Source organism: Haliotis asinina, chromosome 4, assembly GCF_037392515.1.
Source record: "Haliotis asinina isolate JCU_RB_2024 chromosome 4, JCU_Hal_asi_v2, whole genome shotgun sequence".
NCBI classification, from domain to species: Eukaryota; Metazoa; Mollusca; class Gastropoda; order Lepetellida; family Haliotidae; genus Haliotis; species Haliotis asinina.
In genome coordinates, this window is record NC_090283.1 from 74372904 (window position 1) to 74399393 (window position 26490).

Genomic DNA, 26490 nt, shown 5'->3' on the forward strand with positions numbered 1-26490 from the left:
TCCAAGAATAAGAACCAAAATCAAGTTAATTGTCCCTGCTAAAAAATAAAATAAAATCTCATGTTTTTTTTGGACAAAAATGTACTATTCATAAAATGCCAAAAGTAAAATGCTTTTACTATTTAAAGTAATATTACCTTGGTGATTTTTTAATAAATCCCCCCTTCCTTTAGGTTTTCTGAGGATGAAAATCTATAAAACAAGAAAAAATTTGGTCTACCCTTGCTTAAGATCAAAATGATCAGTAACAGGAGAAAGTGTTTGTGACCACAATTATTCCTGCAAAAGTTTCATTTGATGTTTGTCATTAAAACAAAGGAGTTCAGCTGATCAACATTATAGTGACCTCATAAACAATGTCATGGGAGTCTTCAATCTTCCCAGGAGAAGTCGGTCACTCAAGGTATGTAGCTCTGATGTAGGGAAGCACATGCTGGAATTTGTTGTTTACAGGGCTGTGAGCCCACTGAATGGTGTTTTCTTGCCATTGTACATATTTCTACCTGGGACAGGTCTACTGAGTTCCTCGTCACTGAACACACAAACCTCCACGTAGAATCGCCCCAACTAGCGGTCGAGTACACCTAATACTCCTGCTGACTGTCAGGAGGCGGCCTCTTGATACTAACTAAGAATGTGAAGCATGCGTTGCTTAGACAAGTTTCTTTCTCGCTTGAAATGCACCATTGACAGTCTGCAATTAATTACTATGTAGATGCTGATGCTTTGAATCATTAATGGCCTAGGTAATATCCCTGACAAAGACCTGTATGAATAGAGGCATATTTACATAGAAGTACTTATTTATGAATTTCAACCATGAAGGAACTGTCTACAGTTTTCCATTGAATAGGCTGTTGAATACCAGTGTGATACGTATGATATACATCGCTGGCATATAAAGTGAACGTGCAGTCCCTGCTTTGTATATCATATTGGTGTTCTCCATGCCTGGACTATAATGTTTTATTGACTGCGTGTGCGTTACAGACTGAAGGAATGTACAGTGTGTCACATGCTATGTACTTTGTATTACTGGAGTAGTTGAGTGTAAGAAGAGCAGTTGAATGCAAGAAGTTGAAGAGATTGGAGACAACGTGTGACATTCTTCAACGTATACTTGGATATACTAGCCCTGTGCACTATTCTCTTCAAAACTCCCCACAGTGGATTACTGTCAAACTGGTGCTTCATTTGAAAAGAGTTTGGAGATTCATTTCAGGTTCTGCCAGGATGTTGACTATGAGATTGCCAGGTATGGTTCGCATTTGGTTTATGTCTGTGAGGGATCGCCATATAGCTGCATGTGGAGGCGTGGATCCAGGTCCTGCTTGTAGTTTAAGCTATAAGTATAAATGTCAGAAATAATTTTCTAAATTTTTGTCTTTTTAAAAAATAGTGATAATGATGTACCGTAATTTAAACAAATGAATACTTGTGATGTTCAATTGTTTAATAATGGGTAGTATTTCAGGGACATATTTTGTTGTCCCTTGTAAACAGAACTATCTTGGGACTGAAATAATTACCCCTACCACATAATTTTAGTCCGAGATCTCTGTGACGTCAAGAATAATTTTATAACTCTCTGCTTTTTTAAAAAATTTTCATAGTTATTTACATGCTATCATTTTTACATTATTTTCATGAAAGCCAATCTCAAAGCCAGTGAGAATGAATCTTGTGGCAATGACAAACAGTTGGTCTTTCAGTGTGGGAACATTTGACAAAAGTGTGTTAAAACACGGCTCTTAAGGAGGATTCTTCCAGTTATTTCAAGTCAAAGTTTTATAAATATCCTTCAAACCCAAACTTTACTTAATGACACCATTAATGAAAATTGTGCCCATCTCAACATAGTGAGGAGTCTTAAAATAGGTTGTAAGTAGCTGCTACACTCATGAATTTCTTTTGAAATTCTCTCAGCACTAAAAAACCCATTTCAGCAACATTGTAACTCATTCACATAGCCATGGTTCATCTGTGTGGGTTCAGCCAGACACATAGCCTCTAGCCTGGGGCTGTATGGCATTCCACTGTAATTTAGGTGAGTATCGCCTGCAGGCTTCAGCAGCTGCTTGCGAGACTGTACAACTTGGAAGTGATACTATCTTGTCTGTCTGGTAGAGCTATCATCTTGTCCATCTCCTTGTGTGTAGAGCACTGACCAATTATGTCTCTACTGTGAGTTTTCATTAGGTCATAAACTTTACGACTCTCATGTGGACTGATTCCTATCATACTGTTACTTTTCATCTCCTTTGAATAAGAATACTTGAGTGAATACTTGAGTGAATACTTGATCAGGTTTGTAAGATCCCAATGCATAATATATTATCCATATTATCATGATTTTGGTCAAGAATTTTGGTTATTTTTTCTTCAACAGAGATACTCTGCTGAACTAAATACGGAGATTGTCCCTTACCTAGACTTTCATTTAGTCCAAGAAATAGAGTTATCTGAGCTAAAAATATTTACCTAAAAACTGAAAAGGCAAGTCCAAATAGTGCCCTATACAATTTCATAACAAGGCTTGTATTTAGCAATGTTGAATTGAGTAGGATTCCAGTCTTAAATAATTCTCAAGGGTCTTGAAAACAAGACTATTTATAACTTAAGTCTTGTTATAGTGAAAGTGCTGGGTGTTTACTGGACAAATGTAGATTAACAGAGTAATAATGGTTAGCGTGTGTTATTCTGTATTATTGTTCGGATATCTCGGGAATCGGATTATCAGGGTCCAGACTAACGCGTCCTGACTGTATTGTTAAGCCAATAACCATTGTCATAGGGACTAGTGACTAGAATGAAGATTTCTTTATTACTGGATACTATTTAAAGGATTGGTTTTGGTGTTTCTGTATGTCTATGGATCATTACATACAATTTTAATAGATTTTGCTTGGTAGGGTATCCTAATGGTTAAAGCATTTGCTTGTCATGCCGACAACCTGGGTTCGATTCCTCACATGGGTTCAATGCATGAAACCCATTTCTAGTGTCCCCTGCCATGATATTGCTTAAATATTGGTAAAAGCCTGATAAGGTTAAACTTATTCACATGACATAGAACGCTATGTAGGTTTGGGAGTCGTGCATTGCTTATCCTATGTGAGACAGGTTTACTACCAATTTATACATTTTGCGGGTATGAATTTACAGTGATTTTTATAAATTGGTCAAACGTAACATAACATATTTAACATTTGGACCCGTGAAGGTCCCTGGGTAGAACAGGCCTTCAGCAACCCATGCTTGCCACAAAATGCAACTATGTTTGTCGTAAGAGGCGACTAACGTGATTGGGTGGTAAGGCTCGCTAACTTGGTTGACACATGTCATCAGTTTCCAACTGCGTAGATCGGATGCTCATGTTGTTGATCACTGGATTGTCTGGTCAAGACTCGATTATTTACAGACTGCTGCCATATGGCTTGAATATTGCTGAGTACAGCATAAAACTAAACTCACTCACTATTTAACATTTGGGATTACACATTCTTAGTAAAGTACAGATTCTAGGACTTGGAATTCAATACAACAAAAGTACTAGAATCTGTACTTTAGTTAGAAAGTTTAATCCTATTGTGACATATGTTACATTTTGCAAGTATAAATAGTGTCAGGGTCAGAAGGTGATCCTTGAAGTCACCAAATGAGATGTGCTTTAAATATAGAAATACATTAATTAAGTTCCTCATTCTGTGGGCTATGTTATGCATGTGTGTAGCAGTTAGTTTGTAATTGTTTTTTTTTAATTAAGAGCCTTGTCATAAATTAATATATCATGGTTAGTTCTATACGTTCACGATATAATGTATACATTGAGCCATGTTATATATGTGTATACCACACAATATATCATGGTATATGGAGTCCATTCATAACATAATATATTCATTGAGACTAGTTATAAGTCTGTATATAATGCTATATATCATGGTGTGCACCATCAAATATAGACCCAAAAACCTATAAAAGTTTGTCTGCCTATTAATCACTTTCTGATGAATGTGTAAAAGCACAGCATCAGACAGGAATGTGTCAGTTTAGCCTACAGGTTTTTATTCAGTAGGTTTCGGGGCAACTAGCTAAATCAGAGGACATAAACCAATCCCTCTACCAGGGAAAGTAGTCTCTCTACACTTTCCTTCAGGGATATAGGCAGGAAATACAGCCCGGCTTTACCTCCTGTAATGAGCCAGCAATGAAAGACGTTGAATTTTCACGCCTGGCCGAACACGAGGTATTAGCATTCCAGTTCTTTTTTTCTCATTGTTGGACTGTGTAGGAGCAGCTGGTGTGTAGTGAGGTCGTGGTTGAGTGGGCAGGAATCTTGGAGGCATTGAGAGATCACTGTTGGTAGAGGGGCATTTCAGTGAGGAATTTCTTAGTGTATTTACGTGTCTTCAAGTGACTGTTCACTGGATGTTATCTAGGGAGTACTATGTATTTAGGTAAGTGTAACCAGGTCCTACAACATGTTCATCACATGCCGATTATGTGAGATAGGGAAGGACAGTGTTTTGTTTACATCAGACATAAGGGAAGGATACCAGTGGCTAACAAAGACTGTCCATGTGTCTGTCCGATTGGAGGGAGTTGTTGAGGACACCTGCTCTTTGTCACAAGGCTCTTTCCTAGCATACATATTTCTCTTTCATAAACAGATTGTCTTGAAAGTTAAAATTAATGTTATTGTTCAGTGATTATACATTAACAAGTTTGCATTATTACTGTGACTTCTGTTTATCTGTAAATGTATCTATAAACAGATAATTAAACATAGGGTAATGTTCTATACTCAATGAAATTAAGTGTATAGAGGGAAACTTTAATTTATCAACAAAACCCATCAGTTTGAATTTATAACAGATAGTATAAGCTCTTGACATAAGTGTAATAATATGGTAAGGGTTAGTAGAATTTCACACTTTTGTGTCATCATTCATATCCCTTCCTGGTAGATGTACTTACTTTTAACTATAGTTCCCTTAGCCGTCCCCTCCCGACGATACTTTCAGAAAAAACTTTTGATGGCTGTTCATGTATTGCTGATGAACATAACCTTCAGGTTTTCGGGTTTTGAAAGTAATGTGATAGCATCATATCTGATCAAAGTTTTGTTAAAATGTTAACATCAATGCTGTAATTTTGAAAACATTAAACTATCTATACTATTTTTTTTATCATATAGAAGGGGTGTCATGGCTTTTGAGGCATCTGACAGGATGGTGAATTATGTACATTTATTTCCATGAAAGACGTAACTTATCATCACTTCCTGCCTGATGAATTCTCGCGTTACAATCCCATTTCCGTGTCGGTTACTGACAATCTACTGTTACTTCAGTTCCTATTTCGTCAGATTAGCTTGTTCCGTGCAATTAGTGTTCATATTTTGGGGGAATTGTACAGAACTGAATAGAAAGATGCATCATGCATGTCGACCTCTCTGATCTAGAAGATGATATTGACTGTTATACCCTGTGATAGTGTTGAATAACTGTGATCTAGCTAGGATCAGACAGTGATACCTAACTTTCAGGTAAGATAGAGATCAGGAGAACAGTAGTGGATATATATTTGAGAGTATATGACATCAGTCTTAAGAAAGAACCAGAAACACATACTTTTACTTGTGGCCCGTCATGCGTAAAGTATGATAACAATTACAGCATGGCGAGTTCCTTGTTAAAAGTGTTTGTTAGATTTAGTAGAATTGCTTTTTTCATCACTGAAGTATGCCTTATGCTTGAGTGAGTGAGTGATAGGTTTATGCTGTAGGTATTATTACAAGCTAAGGAGCTGACGGGTATCAGATGCCTAATTTTGACTTGGTATTGCATTCACCATGATACACACCGAGGACACTTAGGAACCATCAAAGGAAAGAGGCTTGTATAAACTGTACACAGTTAACTATGTTTTCACAGTTCAGTGGTGGTGAACGAATTAACATGAAATATCGATAAAGTTAAAATATTTTTCTTGGTTTGTTTGAAATTGCACTCAGTAGTATTCCAGCTATATCACAGTGATGTGAAATCTCTACCAGACAATCTTTTTGATAGTATTTACTCAGAAAAAGATGTACCATTTGCTTAGTGCTACTGTTCTAGAAGACAAACTCTGTGTTAAATTGTATGTAAAGTATACAGGAAGAAGTAAGGGCTGTCATTTATTTTATGTGTTTGAGCTTGCATAATGGAAACAATTTCTGTTTCAGATTACCCTCTTGGTGGCTTAACGTCTCACTATGCTCCAACCTATGATGAGGTGATCGCAATGCAGAACCAGTACCGAGAACCACCTCCCTACCCGGGGCACTCGAAACAACTTTATAACCAGCAACCAGGTAAGACGTAGTGTCAGTTTTATCTCTCGGGGGCTATCATTCATTATTCTTCCAGTGTCTATCCAGGTGAGCTATTGTCTATTTCTACCTGTATCTGTCAGGTGAGCTATTGTCTATTTCTGCCTTTGTCTATCCAGGTGAGCTGTTATGTATTTCTTCCTGTATCTGTCCAGGCGAGCTATTGTCTATTTCTTCCTGTATCTGTCCAGGTGAACTATTGTCTATTTTTTCCTTTGTCTATCCAGGTGAGCTATTGTCTATTTCTTCCTTTGTCTATCCAGGTGAGCTATTGTCTATTTCTTCCTGTATCTATCCAGGTGGGCTGTTGTCTATTTCTTCCATTGTATATCCAGGTGACCTATTATGTATTTCTCCCGCTATCTATCCAGGACTCTTCAAAGAGCAAAGTAGCCCCTAGGTCAGATATTATCAGCTGCCAAAAATGTCTTATCTTCCAGGTCTCATTTTGCTTTTATCTAAAACTACTATTGTTATTCCAGGTCTTCGTCAGAGTTTTTCTGGCAGTGAGACCAGCACCGATGTTTCTGTTTCGTCCACCGAGAACCTTGCAACCTCACAGCGCCAGGAGCCCCAAGGGGAGGAGACTCAAACCCAGAACCTGTACAACCAGCTGGATCTAAATGCCACTGACAGTGACTATAGCATTCTGGCCCGACTTGGGATGCCCACTTCCACATCTGTGGAACTCAAACCCACCCCAGTGCCTGCATATTTCATAACCGGACCCCCTCAGGGCAAGGTGTACACAGTTCACAGTGAGGCCTCGCCCGTGTATGCACCGGGTCAGCTTACCGTGCCACAGTGGTCACCACAAATGGTCACCACAACACAGCCACCAGTGTCGGTTTCGAGAAGCGTTGAATATAATCAAAATCTGATTTCGACTTACAGGACTATTCCTCAGTATGTCAACTCACAATGGAGTTCTCAGTCTTCTATGGATCAAGGTAGTCAGTTAATATCGTATCTTTCAAACCTGCCGCCACCACCGGAATATCCAGGCCCCAAAGCACCGCATTCAACGGAGAAGCCCGAACTCAGAAAGCCGGGTGAAACTATGGAAAAAATAGAACTGACTCGATCACAGCCTGATCTGTCAAGACTGTCTGATTCTCAAAGTAAAGTTGCCATGCCAGTGTATGCTAGTGATCCTAAGTTCTCCACTGCAGGTTTAAGGTGAGTGTTCTAGCTTTTTTTCAGACAAACCTCTAAGGGTTAATAAAAATAAACTTATCATTTCTTTGCATTTATTGTATTTGTTTGTTTTTTATGAAACTTCATTGCAGTTTGAGAAAGTTTATAAGTAAGAGTTCTTGCCACAGGAGTACAAAATGGGTTCAAGATTTTAAGTTTTAAAGTTAATAGTCCCAAACTGGTTATGAATTATGTAATTTTGTAGAATTTTGTGTTAACTAAGAGTTATGGAATGGCTAAAGAAACACGGGTAGAAGACCATAAATGAGCCTCACACACTGTACAAGTTTAGGGATGTGATACTAGGTCCTTGGCATAGCAAGGGATCATTTGGACCATAGCCATGTCAGTGTCCTTTCCTTTACCCAAGGGGCAGTTTTTATCTCGCAGAGGGACAGTGCATGAAGCTCATTTCTGCTGTCCCCTGCTCTTTTATTGCTGGAATACGGCTAAAAGTGGCGTCAAACTAATCTATCTCACTAACTCACTCACTTACTCAGCAGCTGGGGTTAATGTTCATAACATCAACCATCTATTCATCCTTCAAGCAGCTGGTATAATACTACAAGGCATATGAACAATTTTGATAGTAAAACGTGTCATTAGACTTGTATCATCAGGACTCTTTGTGATATGTTCAGCAGCCACACTCAGAATGAGGAGGTCGATCACCTAGCCATTGCAGCGCGTACAACGCAGGTGATCGAGATGCTGTCGGAGGAAAATAGACGTCTGCGAGATGAGTTAGAAGTAAACTACAAAAAAGTTTCAAAATTACAAAAGGTAAAAAAGGATTTCACAAATTTTTTGGAAATGTTTAGAAATATGAACTTGTGGTTCAAGTTTTTAGTTTACAACCCAAGAATATTGTTTGCTGGACATGTAGAAAACAAACACAATGTGATAGAAAGTCAACATTTACCAAAAATATATTCTGTCTTTAAGACATCACTGAGATGAAGCAGATTCAACAACAGTGCATGTGGAATAAAAACTAATGTGCTCACACACTCATCAATACCCCAATGAGACTGATGTGATGTCAAAATGTAGCTATATTGGTGTTTGTTTCAGTTCGAATTTGAAATCCAGAAGGTTCATGAAGCATACGAGTCTCTGGTAAAGTCGTCTGAGAAGCGCGAACGGCTTGAAGCCACGTTAAAGAAACGCTTAGAAGACGAGTTGAAGAAAGCCAGAGCTGAAAATACTGACATACGAGGTAAAAAGTCGTTGATTATGTCTGACTCTCCCTTTCAAGACTATTGGAATTTTTAATTCAGGTCCATGAAAAACTTTGAGATCTAGTGTGAAATGAATTGTACATGTGTTGGAAAACTTTTTCGTCCCTTTGATCTTTTGGCCATTATGCTCAGTTGTCATGGAATTTCTTATTGTTTTTGTTTGTTAAATAGTATTAAATATTGTTTGGATTTTTTTAGTTGTGACGTAATTACTTTTGTCATAATATTTGACCACATTAGCACATTGTCTTACAAAGAGAAAAGGGATTAGTGTTACCATGGTTTCTTAACATTTCCATATAATATTGTAAAACAAAAGTTACTTACTTGTCTTGCTGATAATCAAGTATATTTTATGCTTTTTCAGAAAAAATGGAGACGTCATTAAAAGAGTCACAAAATCAGGTAGCTAGACACTTGTCTTCTGCAATAAATATTTTTTGATTGATATTGAGAACTTGTCTTTGAAACGAGATGACCATCTTTGATCCATGAATTGCAGTCCACTGTAGTCTAGGTGGAGTGTGCCATTAAAATTAATTAGTAAATAAGTTTTCTGGTTAGTGGTTTCATAAGATTCTCGCAAGAACTGTCCATATCTGATGATGATGATGATGATGATGATGGTGATGATGATGATGATGATGATGATGATGATGATCTTCCAGAACCTGAGATCAGATAATGAAAAGGAGGGAGACCTGGGGAAATTACTGGCTCAGAGTGAGTACTTAGTCGTTGTTCTCGTGCCAGATTTAAGCCATGTAGAGGCCAGGTGCTAATATCCATGTCCCCTCCTAAGGTTGCAAGCTGTTGATGGAATTTTATCATATTCGTCTTGTGGAAATTATATAAATTTATATACTCTCACTGTAAACCCTTTGTCTGGAATCGCTGATGTGGCATTCAGTAATATTCACTCTGATTGATCCATCCTCTCCACGTTTAGTTATGTCCATTCAGGACAAAGTTACAACAATCTTTATTGAAACGTTGCTCTTCCCCCTCCCCCAAAAAGAAGTTGTTATCAGTTGTAATTTCACCATGACTGAGAACCAAGCCATGCTAACGATATTCCCTGTACTGAAAACCATATCCCTGTACTGAAAACCGCCTTCAATTCAACTTCACTGAAAGTTTCACTTAAGGTACATGTATAAACATGATTAAGATGCCCCATATTTGAAAGATGTGTAACTTGAGCCACAGCTAGTTTCTGGTGAAGATACCCAAGTTGCGTGGGAGGCCCAAACAGTCCTAGCCACTCGGTATCAACGTCATGGCGTCAATTACCTAGATATAGCAGAGCACTGCCATGATCTTATCTTTCCCAGGAAATTTGAGCAGGTCTTGTTTTCCTTGTGAAATGTTCAGCCACTTCTTAGAACATGAGACATGATACTTGAATTGTGATAACAACAACATGTTTGTGTAATGAAATTTAGGACTTTTTCTTTGAATAAGTGAACATTCAATAAAAAGTACTTTGTAACTTAATCTGTTAATAAACTGAAGTCAATCTTCCAAAGATGTCTAGATTCAAACATATATGTCCATGTATTTCTGAAAGCAGATGTTAATGGTTTTAAACTGCCATCTTTTAAAAATTTCTTTATACAAAATAATGACAATTCACGCTTTACAAAGATGCCTGATTCTGCTGCAGTATTTCCCAAAGCTCTAAGTACTGACATTCACAAGTTTACCTGTTTGCCTACAAGCCCTCGCTATCTGAGCCCGTGTGAGTCATGCACAAGATATGTAAGCAAGCGTGTGCAAAGCTCTCAGTAGGTGTCTGATAAGATGCCAGAATGTAAGGTAGCCTCATTGAGTCATGCAGGTTGCACAAAGGGAGACAACTCTGCAGAGAATTACTAAAGGTTCATTTTGAGGTCAATCTGAACAAAGGCAGTTCGATTCCCATGAAATAGAAATTATTTTATGTTTTTTTGTTGGATTTTTTGTATTTGAATTCTAAGGGATTTTTTACAGTTTTAAGGATAAATTATTGAATAGTTACAATGATTGTGCTCAATTGTATTGAAAATATGTTAACTTGGAACAAAGTAGTATAAATTTGCCATTTTGTTGTAGAAAAGGATCTGCTGTCTCGAACAGGGCAGGGACAGGAGAAGAAACTGGATATTTTAGAATCCACTTTATCAAACACCGAAGCCAGACTGGTTCATCTTGGGCAAGAGGTAAGTAGTTTAAGGTTCCTTGAGGAAACACAGTGTAAACATGATGGTGTTTACAAATATACAGCATTACACTTTTAACAAGTCATACTAGTCATAATTGAACACTGATTAAATTTATTTTTGCTGCAATTATTATGAAATTTTAAAAACAAAGAAAATAGTAGATTCAAGAAAGGACTGTAGTTAAGGAACCTCTCTTGCAATGGTTCTTGACAAGACTTGACAATGCTGTATGTTGACTTCAGTGTTCCACGAAGCAGGGCCACCTTGACAAGATGGAGCAGATGCAAAAATCACTCATGTCTCTACAGTCAGCCAGCGAGAGGCGGGAACAAATGGACAGACAACTCCGTGCCAAACTGGAGAAAGAGCTGGACTCACTCCGGGCACAACAGAAGGTAGGCAGTCGGCGTCTGCAGCTGTAAACTAGCTGGCCTTTGAAGGACTTAAATCATGATAATCTAGCAGAGGTGCCAACCCTTATGATTTCTCCATATTTATTACAGTGTTTAACTTCTAATTACGGCATTACATTAGTATGTAGCAGTACTATGATTTTCTGACTGTCAGAAATTCCTAATTGCTTCTAAAACTTACAAGTCAAACTTTTTATCTCAAACAATTTGCAATGATCCACCAAGCTTTCTCCAGTCACTGCACTTCCTGTAATCAGGCACAATTGTTTCCGGAGTGCATCATGAGGTAATCATGATGGCAAAGGTTGTGTAATTCAAATATGAACTACCTCATGACACTGGGCTTGTTTCTGACTGGTTGTTAAAGTAGGTCGGCAAAGATTGTATATTTCCACTATGCAAATGAAACTTACAGAAAAATGTTGTATTTCTCATCACTTATTACGAATGGGGCACTTTTAGCATAGGCACCTGTGATCTAGGTTCACTAACAGGATTGGGTGGTGTCATGTCCCAATGGTGTGGATCATTGCTCGTGATGGCAATCACAGAATTGTTTGGTCTGTACACCATTATGTACAGACTTTGATCTTATTGCTGGAATATTGCTAAATGTACAGCTAAATAAATAAGTTGGCTGGCCTATGTTATCATGACCTAATCACATTGGTAAGGTTGAAAATGTCATTAATATAGAGTGTTTTCTTTCAAAACTTGTACATCTAAAACGCAGCATTATTCTGCTTTAGGGATTTCAATCTGTTTTTGTGTTTATTATTATGAAATATTAAATGTTTACCACATGATTTTTCAGTTGGGGTGGAAGCGAGTTCCTGGACTAAACAGCGAAACAATGACAGTGATGAGGCTACAACAGATGCTGAGTGAAAAGGAAGCAAAGATCCTCGAGATGGAGGCAGACATTGCCAAATGGGAGCAGCGTTACCTGGAGGAGAGCACGTTGAGGCAGCTCTTGATGGAGGACAGTGCTGGCACAAAGTAAGTCATGCTATACTTGATACATTAAGCCATCAGTATCTCTGGAGGAAGGTTACCTTTATTATTTGGATCAGATAACTTTTTTAGTCAGATATACAGCATATTTCTTTAAAAGGAGGAACTGTTTTAGAGGCATTCTAGAAGTTGCAGGTAATAGGAATGACAAGACTTTATGGATGATCAACTTCAACTATTTATAAGGAGTCAGACAAGTTGAGGTACAGAGAACATCCCATGACTTAGATAGTTAGGGGGAGGTAACTCTATCAAGGGACAGAATGATAATGAGAAGGGTTCGACCCAGGATGGTTATACATATACAAGCTAAAGTCGGTTTTCATTGGCTCAATATTTAGAACAAGGTCTAACTAAATGTTTTTGTTTGTTTTTTTCCAGAGATGTCCGACTCGCAGCTTTGGAAAAAAATTCTGCAGAAACAGAGAAGCTGATTGATGAGGCCAAGTCTGAGAAGCTCAAACACATGGAAGAGCTCTACCAGGCCAACCGTAAAGTAGCAGAACTGGAGGCTAGGTGAGTTGCAGTGTTGTGGTCAGTGTTTTTAAACGTAGTTTCCTCATTTGACTTCATGGGGAAGCCAACCTCATAAAACAGAAAATTTGCAGAATGTGTGTGCATTCTCTGCAGTATGCTGTGAAACAGATTCAGACTTTTACTTCACGTCCAGAAATACAGGGCATTGGGGTGGCATAGAGGTTAAAGCATTTGCTAATCACATCAAAGATACAATGTGTACAATGTGTGAAGCCCTTTTCTGGTGTCCCTTGCCGAGATATTGCTGGAATATTGCTAAAAGCAACATAGACCTACTCACTCACATCCTGAATTGTTTTATTCACATTCATGATCCCACCACATCTCCTACAGGGTGAAATCGTTACAAACGCAGCTGACCGAGAAGGAAGCGACATTGAAGTTAGTGCAGCGGTCACCAATGACCCGCAGCAGCAGCGTCCATACCATCTATTGCTCGCCACTGCACTCCCCTCGTCCCTCCATTATATCCACTTCCTCGCTCACTCGCCAGGGGAGTCAGTCCGACTCGTACAGGGACTTCGCTACCATCAAACATGTCAAGACAGGTACGTCTCATGCCTCAAGCACTTGGTCAGATGACATTTTCAACATGGCTGTCTGGTAATAATATTGATAACAATACTGATAATAATATTGATACACCTGGTTTAATGTCGCTTTGAGCCATCATTGTACATATGATACAGCCTGACTATTACTGACTAGCGTATTAAGCAGTGAACAAACCTTAGACAACTGTGCCACGTTTGATTATTTGAAGGACCAGTTCGATACTGATTCTGCTGTATTTAAAGTCTCAAGTTTCTGCATTCACAGGTTGTGTCCTATTGTGATTATTTTTAAAGAAAGAGAAGCAATTTAGAATGACATTGATGTTTTTGATTGATTTTTTTTTGTGATGATGATGATGATGATGATGATGATGATGATGATTCGCAGGTAGTGCAAGTGCCATAGACTCCAGGTCTGCAGTGGAGGAAGAATTGAGGGAGAAGTTCAAAGATCTGCAATCAGAGGTAAGGAAGGTTGTTGCACTATATAAATGTAAAACAAAGAGAGTTTTTGGATTGAAAGTAAGCAAGAAAAAAAGTCTCCTAAAGTGTAGTGACCTGTTTGGCATTCATTGGAGTTATTTTCTCTGTACCTGAATATCGTGTAACTTGTAAAATGGGATAAAGAAGCCATTTCGGTTTGAGGCTCAGAATATGATTTAACATTACTGGTACTGTATTAACACAGAACATATTTGTCTTTGTTATTTCGTTAGACATATATTATCTTCATCTGCTTTTCAGAGCAAGGATGATTCGGATGATGAAGGAAAATTGCTGATGTGGCAAGTTTAGCACTTCCTTAATCTCAGCAGATCTGAAGATGTCAACTTTCGTGGAATGTGATTGGAAGAAATACTAATCCAGATGCTGTCTGTTAGCTCTGATTGGTTGACTGCAAGTGATAGCTGAAAGTTGTGATTGGTTGAAAGAAGAACCCATTGTGATTGGTTGGTTGATTATCAAATTATGCAATATGACTGCCAAAATGTTGTATCAGATGAATAGCTTGCAGAAAGTGTGATTTGATTGTCTGAAACAGAAATCATTTGATTGATTGTGAAAAGGAATTTGTGATTGGTTGGAAGAAGAAACCATTTGACTGGCTGAAAGAAGCAACCATGTGATTGACTGGAAGAAGGAACCATTTGATTGGTTTGAAGAAGGAAACCATTGATTGGCTGAAAGAGGGAACCATTTCATTGGCTGACCGTATGATCGGCTGGAAGATGGAACCGTTTGATTGAAGGGGAGGAATTACTTGAATCATATGATTGACTGTAGAAAACAGCAGGGGTGATGCTCTGTGAGCGACTATTTGAGATGTTTGATGACTTGATTTGTGTGCTAGGATTGCTGGCCGTGTTAATTTAATGTGTGAAATTCTTGTGCAATATGTTGTGCCATGGTGCTATTTAAAACAAAGAGGTCTCAGTTGTATATATTCGTGTCAGCGTCTTCCTTCCACTTGAAGTGTTTTCGCAGCCAGTGTAGCAAGCGCGCAAATAGAAAGAATTATTTTGTCAAATGAAGAGGAACTTGGTCCCAAATTGATCCAAATTATATGTTGTCAGTTATGTCAGCGTTATTTTACTCAATACCTTGGAAGTTACATTCTTTTCCCGAGAGGAGAATTTTGTTCTCCATGTTAACCAAATCTGACATTCCTAACCCAGTGTTGAAATACAAGTAGTTCTGCCTAGAGTGAGGCTAGTTTGCTGCATGTCAACTGTTTTTTCGACATTTTGAGGAAGGGAGACAACTCAAGCCAGACTTGTATAGTGTCCGACTGTTTATCTCTACATTGGTCAGAGTGAGGTTTCGTGAACAAGAATTCTTGTAGGAAGTGAAGACAGGTTACCATGAAGACCTGTCTGTTGGTATGGAATAATACAAGTCTGGTTTTGAAATGGCACTTTAGACTGTCTTGTGATGCAGGGGTTGGCCTGATTTGTAAAACAAGCAAATATTTTTATCTTCCACAATTTTGGATAACCAAGTTGGCTTTAAGGTACATTTACCTTTTGAGAATCTATTTCATACTGATTTACTGAAAGTTACTTTGGATGCAGCACCAAGTTTTGTTTATGTGTTTGTTTATGTGTATTAAGGACCCATGCCTGGATTACAAGATGAGGGTAGTTATTTATTTTTCCACTGCCATGTACAAATTGTAAATAAATACAAATACTGGTTGTGCCGTTATTAAAATATAGCCCCAATATCTCTAATTAAAATCTGCCATTTTTACATTCATTGATAACTAGTTTTTTTATGCAAGAAACATTTTCATTTCATTATCTGTATTTTCAAATCATGAGCTGAGTAAGTCTGTAGATTCTACCCGGATTGAAGTTTTTGATACCCGTTTGTGAATCTGAAACAAGTTGTAGTCTGAACAAGGGCACGTTTTCATGGATAATCAACTTCATTACAATACTACCAATGCATGAGAACATGTTCTTGTTCCTAAAAAGTTCTAAATTCAAGTCAAACATGGTGAAAGTCTGGAGGTTTTTTATATTATGACTGTTACCATGGTTACAGTGTTTTTGCATAATATGTGGTTGAAATGAAGCAGGTTCATATTAGATTGTATTTTTTAAGACTTGTTCTGTAACTAGTCTCCAAGGTTGTATCACAGATGTTGTCTAGTTAAAAGGACTAGTAGGCCAGTGCCTACTTGAAACAGATATCCAGTTATAACAGTTATGTGATTATATAGGATATATGGCTATAGAGGCTATCAGGATAACAAGAATACGAAGTTATAATGGATATGTTATAACGGATGTGCAGAACAGTATACAATGTAATGACTGATATGAAATTCTTAAGTGGGTTATAAAGGGTAGGGGTTATAGTGTTACACATGGACGGATACAAAGTTATGACACATAGTGTAGGATTCTGAGTTATAACTGTAGAAGTTGTGACAGATATGCAGTGTGAGATATCAGATTTAACAACTGGTACTGTATGTATTATATAGGTAATTATGTTCTAAGGGTTCTAACTGATATGCTACATAATGTATCTAGAATGTGATTTTAGAGGTTACATTATGTCGTGTTCACCAGTAGGATTATAAACTCATGGGAGAATTCTGTCCAAAAGTCTTATTTTAATATTGATTAAAATTAGATATGCTCAACTTCTGCATTAGTTATTTTAATTGTAGCAAGAATTCCTGGTGAAAAAAAAAACTGAAAAAAAATTAATGCTTAAAAATGAGCACCAGTGATACTGTATCAATACAGTAAGGCAGTCTCATAAAGTATTGTAAAGGATTTTGTTTTTCCATTGTGTGAAATCTCTTTCCATTTTTTGGAGTTTTTGAAACAGTTGGACCTAAGGCTTTTCTTCAACTGAAATGGTTTGTGTCTCCCATTTTCTATGAGTTTTAGCAATTATTTTTGAAAAATGTTTATGTAATTTCGCCTCTGTCCCAAATTGCATAATGCTTCCATCTGCATATACTGAAACCTTACATAGTTTAGCTTGATTTATTGATATGCCGACATTTACATGAAAACTGAGACGTGAGCAAAGTGGAATATGAAGTGTTTTAATAATTACAGCAGTACATCAAAATATCTGTCAGATTTTGAGATAGTGATATTTATGAGGATACAAATATACCTGAATTTTAAATTTTAAATAAAAATTATTATCCATTTGGATAAGATTAAGATGATAACAAAAAGCCTGCAAAAAGCTTTTTTAACATTGTTATTATCTGAAAACATACAATGGGAGAAACTGGAAACTTATAATGGGAGGGAGGGACTTCTTATCTTCTAGGTCGTCTCTTATCTTCATCAACATAAGAAAAATAGCCTCATGGCTTGATTTGTACTGTATATACATGTTGTGTCTTCAATGGAGGGGAGTTCGATGTTTTGAACTTTATTATTTTTTTCAGCACATACACATGGCATCAAAATAAACATTTGAAAAATATTACCACCATCAATGAGGATCCTGGTGCTGACAGTGAACATTATGGCTGCAACACCATTGATGCTAACAGTTAGGATCCTTTTATGATGCTGGATGTAGAGGTTACTATGGTTACACGTGGATCTGATGACTGTCAGTATATGGAGTGTCACTGTTTCCATGGTTACCACATGTTGTGTGTTGTCTCCCTCTGGTAGGGAGCTGGTTCATCTATATAATCAGGTTCATGAAGTTCATAGTCAGTAACTTGCAGGATGCAGGTTTATTTTTGCTAAAAAACTTTGATATTGAAATTCAATTTCATTGTTGTTTTCATGGCTGCTTGATCTGTTTTCAGGTGATTGACAGGAGAGAAGGTTGTTGTTGGCTCCTCGTGATTATTAAAATTATTGTTTTTAATGTTTTATTATTATGATATGGCAGTCAGGTCAGTTGGAAGCAGTTCAGGACAGGCACGAATAACAAATAACCATTGGTTGATTGTACCACAGATAGCATGTCATTATTGGCATAAAATGATGAAAATTCAAATTAATTATTTCGTTTGTTTTTTCTCAACCTCTGATTGAAGGAATGGGGCATTTGACCCACTTAAAATATCATGAACTGTTTAAAGACGAAAGCTCAAAGTGGGGCCCTCGTTTGCACAAGGACTGCAAGGATGTATCCAGGGAGCCTTTGTGTTGGGCAAAGTGTAAACGGGATTGAAGTTCTATCAGATTGCTTCAAAACCTGATAAATCTGATTGAAATCCTGTAAATGGTGTGAACTGCTAGTATTCACTGTGAAGGAATATTTTCTTTGATAAGTTGCACCGCAGTTGGGGCAAAGAAAACACCTGTTGCTGGACTTCTTGAAAATAGGGATTTCATGTCCAGAGACACTTCATCTTCTATTGAGGTAAATAAAATGGGAAAATAATATCTTTCGGTCACTAAATAGTACGGGTTTGTGCGAGTACACAATACATTCTTCTTATGAGTTGGATATGTCCAACTCATTGCACCCAATTCACAGCATCCTGTACAAAAGTACTTGTTAAGAGTGTACACTACAAACGTGTCCAGAGACTATTCACAAAACTGACACATTTTATGGGATCCCGCGTGTGAAGATCTGGGTCAGGTCTGGTCTTTGAACAGTAACCCATGCTGAGGGGATTAGGTAGTCGGGCTCGCTGACTTGGTTGATACATGTCATCGTGTCCCATCTGTGCAGATCGATGCTCATGATTCCAGTCACTGGATTGTCTGGTCCAGCCCGCCACAGTCATATTGCTGAAACATTGCTGACTGCGGCTTTAAAGAAGGAAACAAATTTAATGGACTACAGGAAGTGGATTATATGATACGCAACAGTACTACAGGACCTGTTCAAAACCAAACATGCAGAACACCAACTATGTCTGATTAGGAGTACAATTCTTTAATCCAGCAAGAGTTCGGCCCCATGTTGGACAGAGTTTGAATGAACGTGGTTTTCAAATGGTTGCTGCAGAGGAATGACAGTGGGATTGCATAAAATCTGCTTACTTCTATAAATGGCTTTATGTTGCTTCACATATATGCATACACATAACAGTATAACCACATGAAGTAACTCGAGGCACCATACGTCTATTATTGTGTCTAGCGGCGGTAGAGTAGCGTGACGGTAGCAGCGTTGCTAGATACTCAGAAGACTGGGGTTCGAGTCTCCACATGAAACCCATTTCTGGTGTCCCCAGTCGTGATAATGCTGAAACATTGCTAAAGCGCCATAAAACTAAACTCACTCAATCACTCACCTACACATCATGTAGTGAACCTTATCATGGACCAGAATACGTCTCCATTTGACGCACAAGTTGGGCTTTTTGTCAGTCTGCAATATCTACTCACTCACATTCCAGCCCCCTGGTGTTCCAACTCCGTAGTATTCCTTGAGTATTGCTAAAAGCGGCGAAAAAAGACGTACTCACTCACTCACTCACTTTTCCAATCGTTTTGCTTTTGCTGTGGAAGAATATTTTACGAGCGCATTTGTCAGTGGTGTAACATTTTCAATCGGTGGGCGGCTGAAAGTGCTGATTCAGCTGGAAAGTGACGCTGGTCGATGTGACCAATACGCCGTGTTCAGATGTGTGCCCTTAGTGTATCGCGCTGGTCTGTGAGTCAAAGATAACAATAAAATGTCGCTCGTGACCATTGTCCGTGAGGTTGGGCTCTTCACCTACTTTGGTCAAATGTCCAGTGATTAGTGCAGACTAAGGTTTTCATTGATCTAATCTGTTGTATGACATAACTTATATCAATATCCGCTGTAGTGTGAAATATCTTATATCCGTACACTCTGTAGTGAGTGAGTGAGAGAGTTTAGTTTTACACTGCTCTCAGCAATATTCACGCGGTGTGTATTTAATCGAGTCTGGACATACACTCTGCAGTATGAAATGACTTGCATCCATATACTCTATAGTGTGAAATAATACGTATCTCTGGTAACACACATCTCATAGTGTAAAATAACTTATATCCATACACTCTGAAGTGTGAAACTACTCATATAACATTCTGTTCTGCAATGTGAAATAACTACTACATCAATCTGTGCTGCATTGTGAAATAATTCATACATCAGTATGTTCGGCAATGAGAAATAACTCATATATCACTATGTTCTACAGTGTTAAATACCTCATATATGAGTATGTTCTGCCATCTGAAATAACTCATTTATCAGTATATTCTGCAATGTGAAATAACTCATATTAGTCTAAGAGTATCGTGGCTGTACCAAATTCACTTGCAGTACAATTGCAATGGCAGTTTTTGTTTTTTTGCGTTTAGGCGATTCGCTTACTTCTTTCGCCCCTGTGTTCCCTGAAAAAGCGGGTCTGTATGTATATGACATGGCTCAATATGGTTTTATAACATCATTTGTAATGTTGAGAATTTTTATGTCATGTTTTGCGGTGTACAGTTTCTTTTGAGCACTAGTGTATTTGTGACATAACTGATATCACGGGTCTGAAAACAAACAGATATTATGGTATCCGTCACTATTCGCCTCTTGCCGTATACTCAGACAAGATCGGCTTGTCCCGGAAAAACACGGGTTAGTCACGAGTGAGTCTATTCTTGAAATAACTGGTATCAGTGATCAGTTTCCAAAATAACTGATAACACGGATGTCTTATAAAAAGTAAATGTATCTGATAGCACAGTCTATTTTTGAAGTAACTGATGTCGCGGGTCCATTTCTGAAATACGCGACTTAACGACTTTTTTAGATTCGAGTATGTTTCTCCTGATCAGAGACATCTATAATAACGACTGGAACTATAATGACAATGAATGTCCTAGCTTATCTAGGAATCTGTAGAACTGATTATTCTGTAGATAACAACAATTGTTGTTTATATAATTTATTTTTATTTATAATATTCAGAATTATGATTATATTATGTTTATCTGCTACCTTTATTTGCCACTGATGCCAGAAATACTATCGATATGGCATCATCAACATGCTAAGTTTGGTGAGCTCCCAGAATGCATCTTTGTACTATGACGTCAAGTATATATGTCGCCATGCTAATGATGGTGGTAGTCGCTATGGCACGTTATCGACCAACCACTACATACTGTTGAGTGTTGCGATACTTGACGTCAATATTGTGTATATCTGTGGAAAACGAGAGTAGCCCTTACTGACAATTGTAAAGTGTAAACACTCATTGTTTCTTAGTGTTGAGAAAAATCTAGATCCATTATCATGCATAAATGCAAGTGAGAGAGAGAGAGAGAGAGAGAGAGAGAGAAGGAGGACGAGTAGTATATATTTTTAAAGTATAAACATCAATCGTTTGAAAACATAATATTTATTACGTATGCATGCAAGTGACTATGTGTGTGTGTGAGAGAGAGATGGAGGGAGAGAGAGAGAGTAAAAGAGAGACGTTGAATATTATTCATCCTCAATGTACGAGAATATTGCAGTGTGCCATGTCAAAATACAAACTAACCAACCACACTGTTTTTGCAATGACTCGCGTTTCACAATTTCATGAATCATTACAACGGACCATCACATTTGCTAAAGCTGATAGATCTAGATTGATCTCAAAAGAGTATTTTGTATGTTTGTTTGTTTGTCTCTTTGGGTTTTTTTGTTTGGTTTTGTTTATTTTTTTATGGTACGGTGATATTAGTAGTATTGTAAATGGACGCATGTAGATAGTCTCATTATTGCACAAATGCTGCTTAATTAAAAAGACAATGCCTGACTCAACAGATGTTTCATTTGTCCATAATTAAATTCTTTGACCTGGAAAACATGAGTAGAGACACTTAACTAATGTATATTTATCTTTCATTGATTATTTTCAACGGTCAGCAGAAGTAAAATCTGGTTGAGGTTCCGTCCTGCCATATTTCACAAAGTGTGCAGATTTTGCTAGGGTAAGGAGTTGCGCATTATCAGTATAATACCAGTATGGAGTCATGTGACGTCATTATTATTGTTGTCTCGAGACAGTAAAGGCATTTGAGTTCACGAGCGCCGTTCTCATACGTTTGAATCTGCAACATTATAAAAATCATTAATTTGAATAGCTTTACACCTACAAAAATAATCGAACAGTATTGTTACACGCATGCTTCAACACAGACTTGTATATAGTGGTATTTCAGTAAGTACTGCCTTAACATTGTCTCACACTGGGATTGTAACGATCGCGCGGGGGAAATGGAACCTTGCCAAGTTTCTCACCGCGATGTCAGATATAAAACAAACCTTGTGATATTTTCAGGAACGAGCTGATATTTGACACAGTGTCCGCTATATTGCCTGTAAGTCTTGTTCTAGCTTTCTTGTCACTTTTCAGGATAAAGTATTCATGTGGGACAATAATAAATTCCACACTTGTGGATGGCTCAGACATATTTATTCGTAATATTCACAATGTTTCTGGGGCTTCGGTCCCGAGTACCACTGGAGTATATGTACTTCATGAGGTGTATATCAAGAAATGACTGTTCGCAATGTACTTCTGTTCACCAAGCAGTCACTGGGTAACCGGTGGTTTAAGTTAGTAATGAGACTTGTACCTTTTTTATTGTTGTTGTTGGTGGTGAACCTCATAGGCAGAATGAGCTGTACATTCCACTGAGAGGGGAGACAACAGAAAAACAGAATAAACAAAAAACTAAACTCGCTTTCGCTCATTTGATACTAAATCGTTTAATAAGAACGGAAGGTAGTTTAGTATCCTCTATGACAAAGATATTACTATTGTGACGTCATAACTGTAAACTATTATGACGTCATACGTCTAGATATATTACACAGGGGAGACAGAGGAATAGAGAGAGAGAGAGAGAGAGAGAGAGACAGACAGACAGACAGAGAGAGACAGAGACAGAGACAGAGACAGAGACAGAGACAGAGAAAGAGATTCTTTATTTCCACCAAAACTCATTCCGAAGATTATTGATACATGAATTGAATCAAACCATACAACACGTTAGTATTTTCATACAGGACAATGCTATTCCTAGCTGATAATTGATATCGGAAATCGGACATCAAACGTTATAATATAATCAAATATCCACAAAGGGATGGCGTCACGTGCGCACATATTGTCTCCATTAAAAGACAAGCTCATGTTATGGTTCAAAGTGTATAGTTACAATATGATGTGTGTTTCGAACAAGGAACCGAGTTTCGTGAACATAGCATAAATATGACATTCTGTTCATTACCGAAGTGACCCGTGAAGGTCCCGGGGTAGAATGGGCCTTCAGCAACCCATGCTTGCCATAAAAGGCGACTATGCTTGTCGTAAGAGACGACTAACGGGATGGGGTGGTCAGGCTCGCTGACTTGGTTGACACATGTCATCGTTTCCCAACTGCGTAGATCGATGCTCATGTCACTGGATTGTCTGGTCCAGACTCGATTATTTACAGGCCGCCGCCATGTAGCTGGAATATTGCTTAGTGCGGCGTAAAACTAAACTCACTCACTATTACCGAAGTCCCCAAGCTGATGAAAACATACCCAAATCTAATTTCAAACAGAGGTTGGTTACTTGCCGTCTCCGCAAGTAGAACGCAACGTCATAGAAGAAACGTGACGTCATAACATTGTTCATGACGTCACGTCACCATGACAAAGTGATATGTTTGTCCATGGGCATCGTATGAAAAATATGAACCTCGATATTTTCTCCCTCGTAAGTAATAAATTAGGAGATAAACATCACGTGTTGGCCAATTTCCGGGTGTTATTGAATATTTGAAGCACGGGAATGCATTTGGAACCGACGGCGTCATCAGGAGGTTTCAAATGAAATATTCCCGTGCTTCAAATACTCAATAACACCCGGAAATTGGTCAACACATGATGTTTATCGACATTGTAAACACAAAAGAAAACCAAAGGGGTTTTAGTGTCTGCACTCGTTTACATCGAGTACGGGTACAGCAGTGAAGTGTCATCAGCACACCGTTTCAGCTGGTTCCCATGGTAACGTCTGGAGTTGCTCATTTGTGACGTCATTCTAACTTTACGTCACAATATGATTTGAATGTCGTCACCACTGTTGATGACGCAACAAAACAATTGTTTACGTGTCAATACGCAGTGAATAGTCTTGCAGTTTCCGGGAATCTAATACCGTTTGATCATGTTTTTCGACCAATCAGATTACAGAACACGGTGACTTTTGGTTTACAATATAGGTTATACGTGTGTTTTGGGATGGTTACACAACTTTGATGTGGTACATCCGACAAAAATAAGCAAATGTTTCCTCATGTGTGACGCCATGATCATGACGTCACCTGTGAATCACAACAACATTTACCGATTTTCTTTCATCTGGATCAACGAAAAGCATCCAGTGTGTTATAAGAGGTGACTAACGGACTCGGGTTGTCAGGACCGCTGACAAGCTTGACACATGTCATCGTATCCCAGTTACTCATGTTGTTGATCACTGGATTGTCTCGTTCATACTCGATTATTCACAGACAGCCGCCATGTAGCTGAAAAATTGCTGAGTGCGGCATCAAACAACAAACCAGTCAGCCATGCGGGTTTGCAGTAACTCACATTGCACAATTTGTTTTTAACAACTCCAAAACAGCATAAACCGCGGATAATAATGCCGGAATGTTTCTGTTTACTTTGACACATTTATGTACATCGGTGAATCAAAGGTTAAGAATAAGAAATATCTGTTACCTAGGCAGTAAAACATTAGCAAGATATTATAATTTGAATCTAAAAACTAACGATCAATTAGTAATATATTCTATTTGATCAATATTACACGTATTGCCATTATAATACGAGCTGTAGGCCACCAGCAATCAAGGCTAGATCACTTTATTGGGGATGATGAGCAGTATCTCGTCCTTCCGCGTGAACCCCGTCTGGGCCTAGATTTTCGTAGCTGCCTTAGCGCTAAGTAAGTGTCATACTTTAACGTTAACTTACAACTATTTTAGAGCTAAGAGTGCTTCGAAAGTCTATGCCACAGCATTTAACCCACCATTTTGGTTACCAACTAGCTATAAAACAAAACATGACCAAATATGAAAACACAGAACCCTGGTTGGCATTAACCAGAACAATGTCATGGTATGGCGAGACCAGGTGTCCGTTCTGGAAGAGACATCCCTGTGAACAACTATTTCACTACTCTAAATCTGAACTTGAACAGACCCACACTGGTGCCTACGTCATTTGGATGAGACTTTGGGTCAACCCTGTGGGTAAATGTTTACTCGTCACGACGAAGATTCAGTTTCGATTCCCCACATGCTTGCAATGTGTGAAGACCATTTTTCATGATCCATGGATAGTGCTATAAGCGGTCGAAAGTCACTCTTTGTAGCTCACTGCATTTGAGGCTTCCTTTAGAGCCATTGACTGAAGGCGTAAGCATCAAGCCGCCACGCAATATGGCAAGGTGACACTCACAAACTTACAGTGACCATCCCCGGGCGAAAGGTGAAAGCATCTCGGAGGAGAACACTCGAAGGAGTTTGATGGAAGACGTGCATGTTGACGGAAGACTAGACTGTGACTGTTAGAATGAAAATATACAAGCTGATACGTATTTAAATCAACCCATTCTGGAGACCCACAAATTTAACATTCCGAGCAGGTCAAATCAAGACATCTAACGGATGTTCAAACTTTATCTCAAGGGAGTGAGTGAGTATGGTTGCACGCAGCTTGAACAATATTCAGCAATGTGATGGCGGGGGACACCGGAAATGGGCTTCACACATTGTACCCATGTACAGGTCGAACTCAGGTCTTCAGCGTCACGAGGGGACAATCAAGTGAATGAGTGTCATATGGCATAGTGCTAATGTATCTTTAAAGTGCTGTCGTGATTTGTTTAAGTTCGAATTCTGTACAAGTTCACAATAATATGTTTTAACAATATCAAAATATTATAACGCACTGACTGAATACGTTCCCGGAATTTCATCGATAGAAAACAAGTACCGGCATGCACTGAATTCTCCCTATGATAAAATACCCACGCACAGGAAAGCACATATATTTCCCATATGATAAATGATATATATTCCCCAGTATGTATTGATTGTCATGTAGAACCACAATTGTCTGCATAATGGTATAAAATATTTAAAACATATAGAACGAGAACCATCACATGTACTTGGCTCTGGGGCTGGAGGCAGATAAAGCCAGTAATTATATTAAACTCCAGCGAAATTGTCCTCATCATTTCATCTGCTTTAATTCTTAATGAATGAAGAGAGATATATGACACATCCCCGTAAGACTATAGTAACAACAGGACATGCCAAGACCGTTGTCTTGGCAACACATATCAGCATCGAACAAAACCAATGCTACCTACATTGAGGACAAAAACAAGGAACTTTGTTTTTTACAAATGTTTTGAATACGTTTGTCAGATGGAAGGAAATTAGAAGAAATCATTTTAGATTGAAA

At 38.2% G+C, this 26490-nt stretch overlaps 1 protein-coding gene across 7 annotated transcripts in view; it reads left to right on the forward strand.

The window, feature by feature from the left end:
* Positions 1 to 18037, forward strand: part of LOC137281864 (angiomotin-like) — a 28666-nt gene extending 10629 nt beyond the window's left edge. Inside the window, exons 1-14 of one of the 7 annotated variants that reach the window (XM_067813519.1) lie at positions 1109 to 1255; positions 6233 to 6361; positions 6862 to 7558; positions 8218 to 8359; positions 8651 to 8795; positions 9185 to 9222; positions 9486 to 9540; positions 10912 to 11018; positions 11264 to 11416; positions 12249 to 12433; positions 12830 to 12964; positions 13319 to 13533; positions 13928 to 14004; positions 14284 to 18037. In XM_067813519.1, coding sequence (XP_067669620.1) covers positions 1234 to 1255; positions 6233 to 6361; positions 6862 to 7558; positions 8218 to 8359; positions 8651 to 8795; positions 9185 to 9222; positions 9486 to 9540; positions 10912 to 11018; positions 11264 to 11416; positions 12249 to 12433; positions 12830 to 12964; positions 13319 to 13533; positions 13928 to 14004; positions 14284 to 14334 — 2151 coding nt within the window. In that variant the 5' untranslated portion in view covers positions 1109 to 1233 and the 3' untranslated portion in view covers positions 14335 to 18037. Of the gene's footprint in view, positions 1 to 1108; positions 1256 to 4181; positions 4250 to 4284; positions 4461 to 6232; positions 6362 to 6861; positions 7559 to 8217; positions 8360 to 8650; positions 8796 to 9184; positions 9223 to 9485; positions 9541 to 10911; positions 11019 to 11263; positions 11417 to 12248; positions 12434 to 12829; positions 12965 to 13318; positions 13534 to 13927; positions 14005 to 14283 lie in introns of those variants that run through there. The other 6 variants (XM_067813520.1, XM_067813525.1, XM_067813523.1 and 3 more) reach the window with 6 other exon arrangements.
* Positions 18038 to 26490: the final 8453 nt, after the last annotated feature.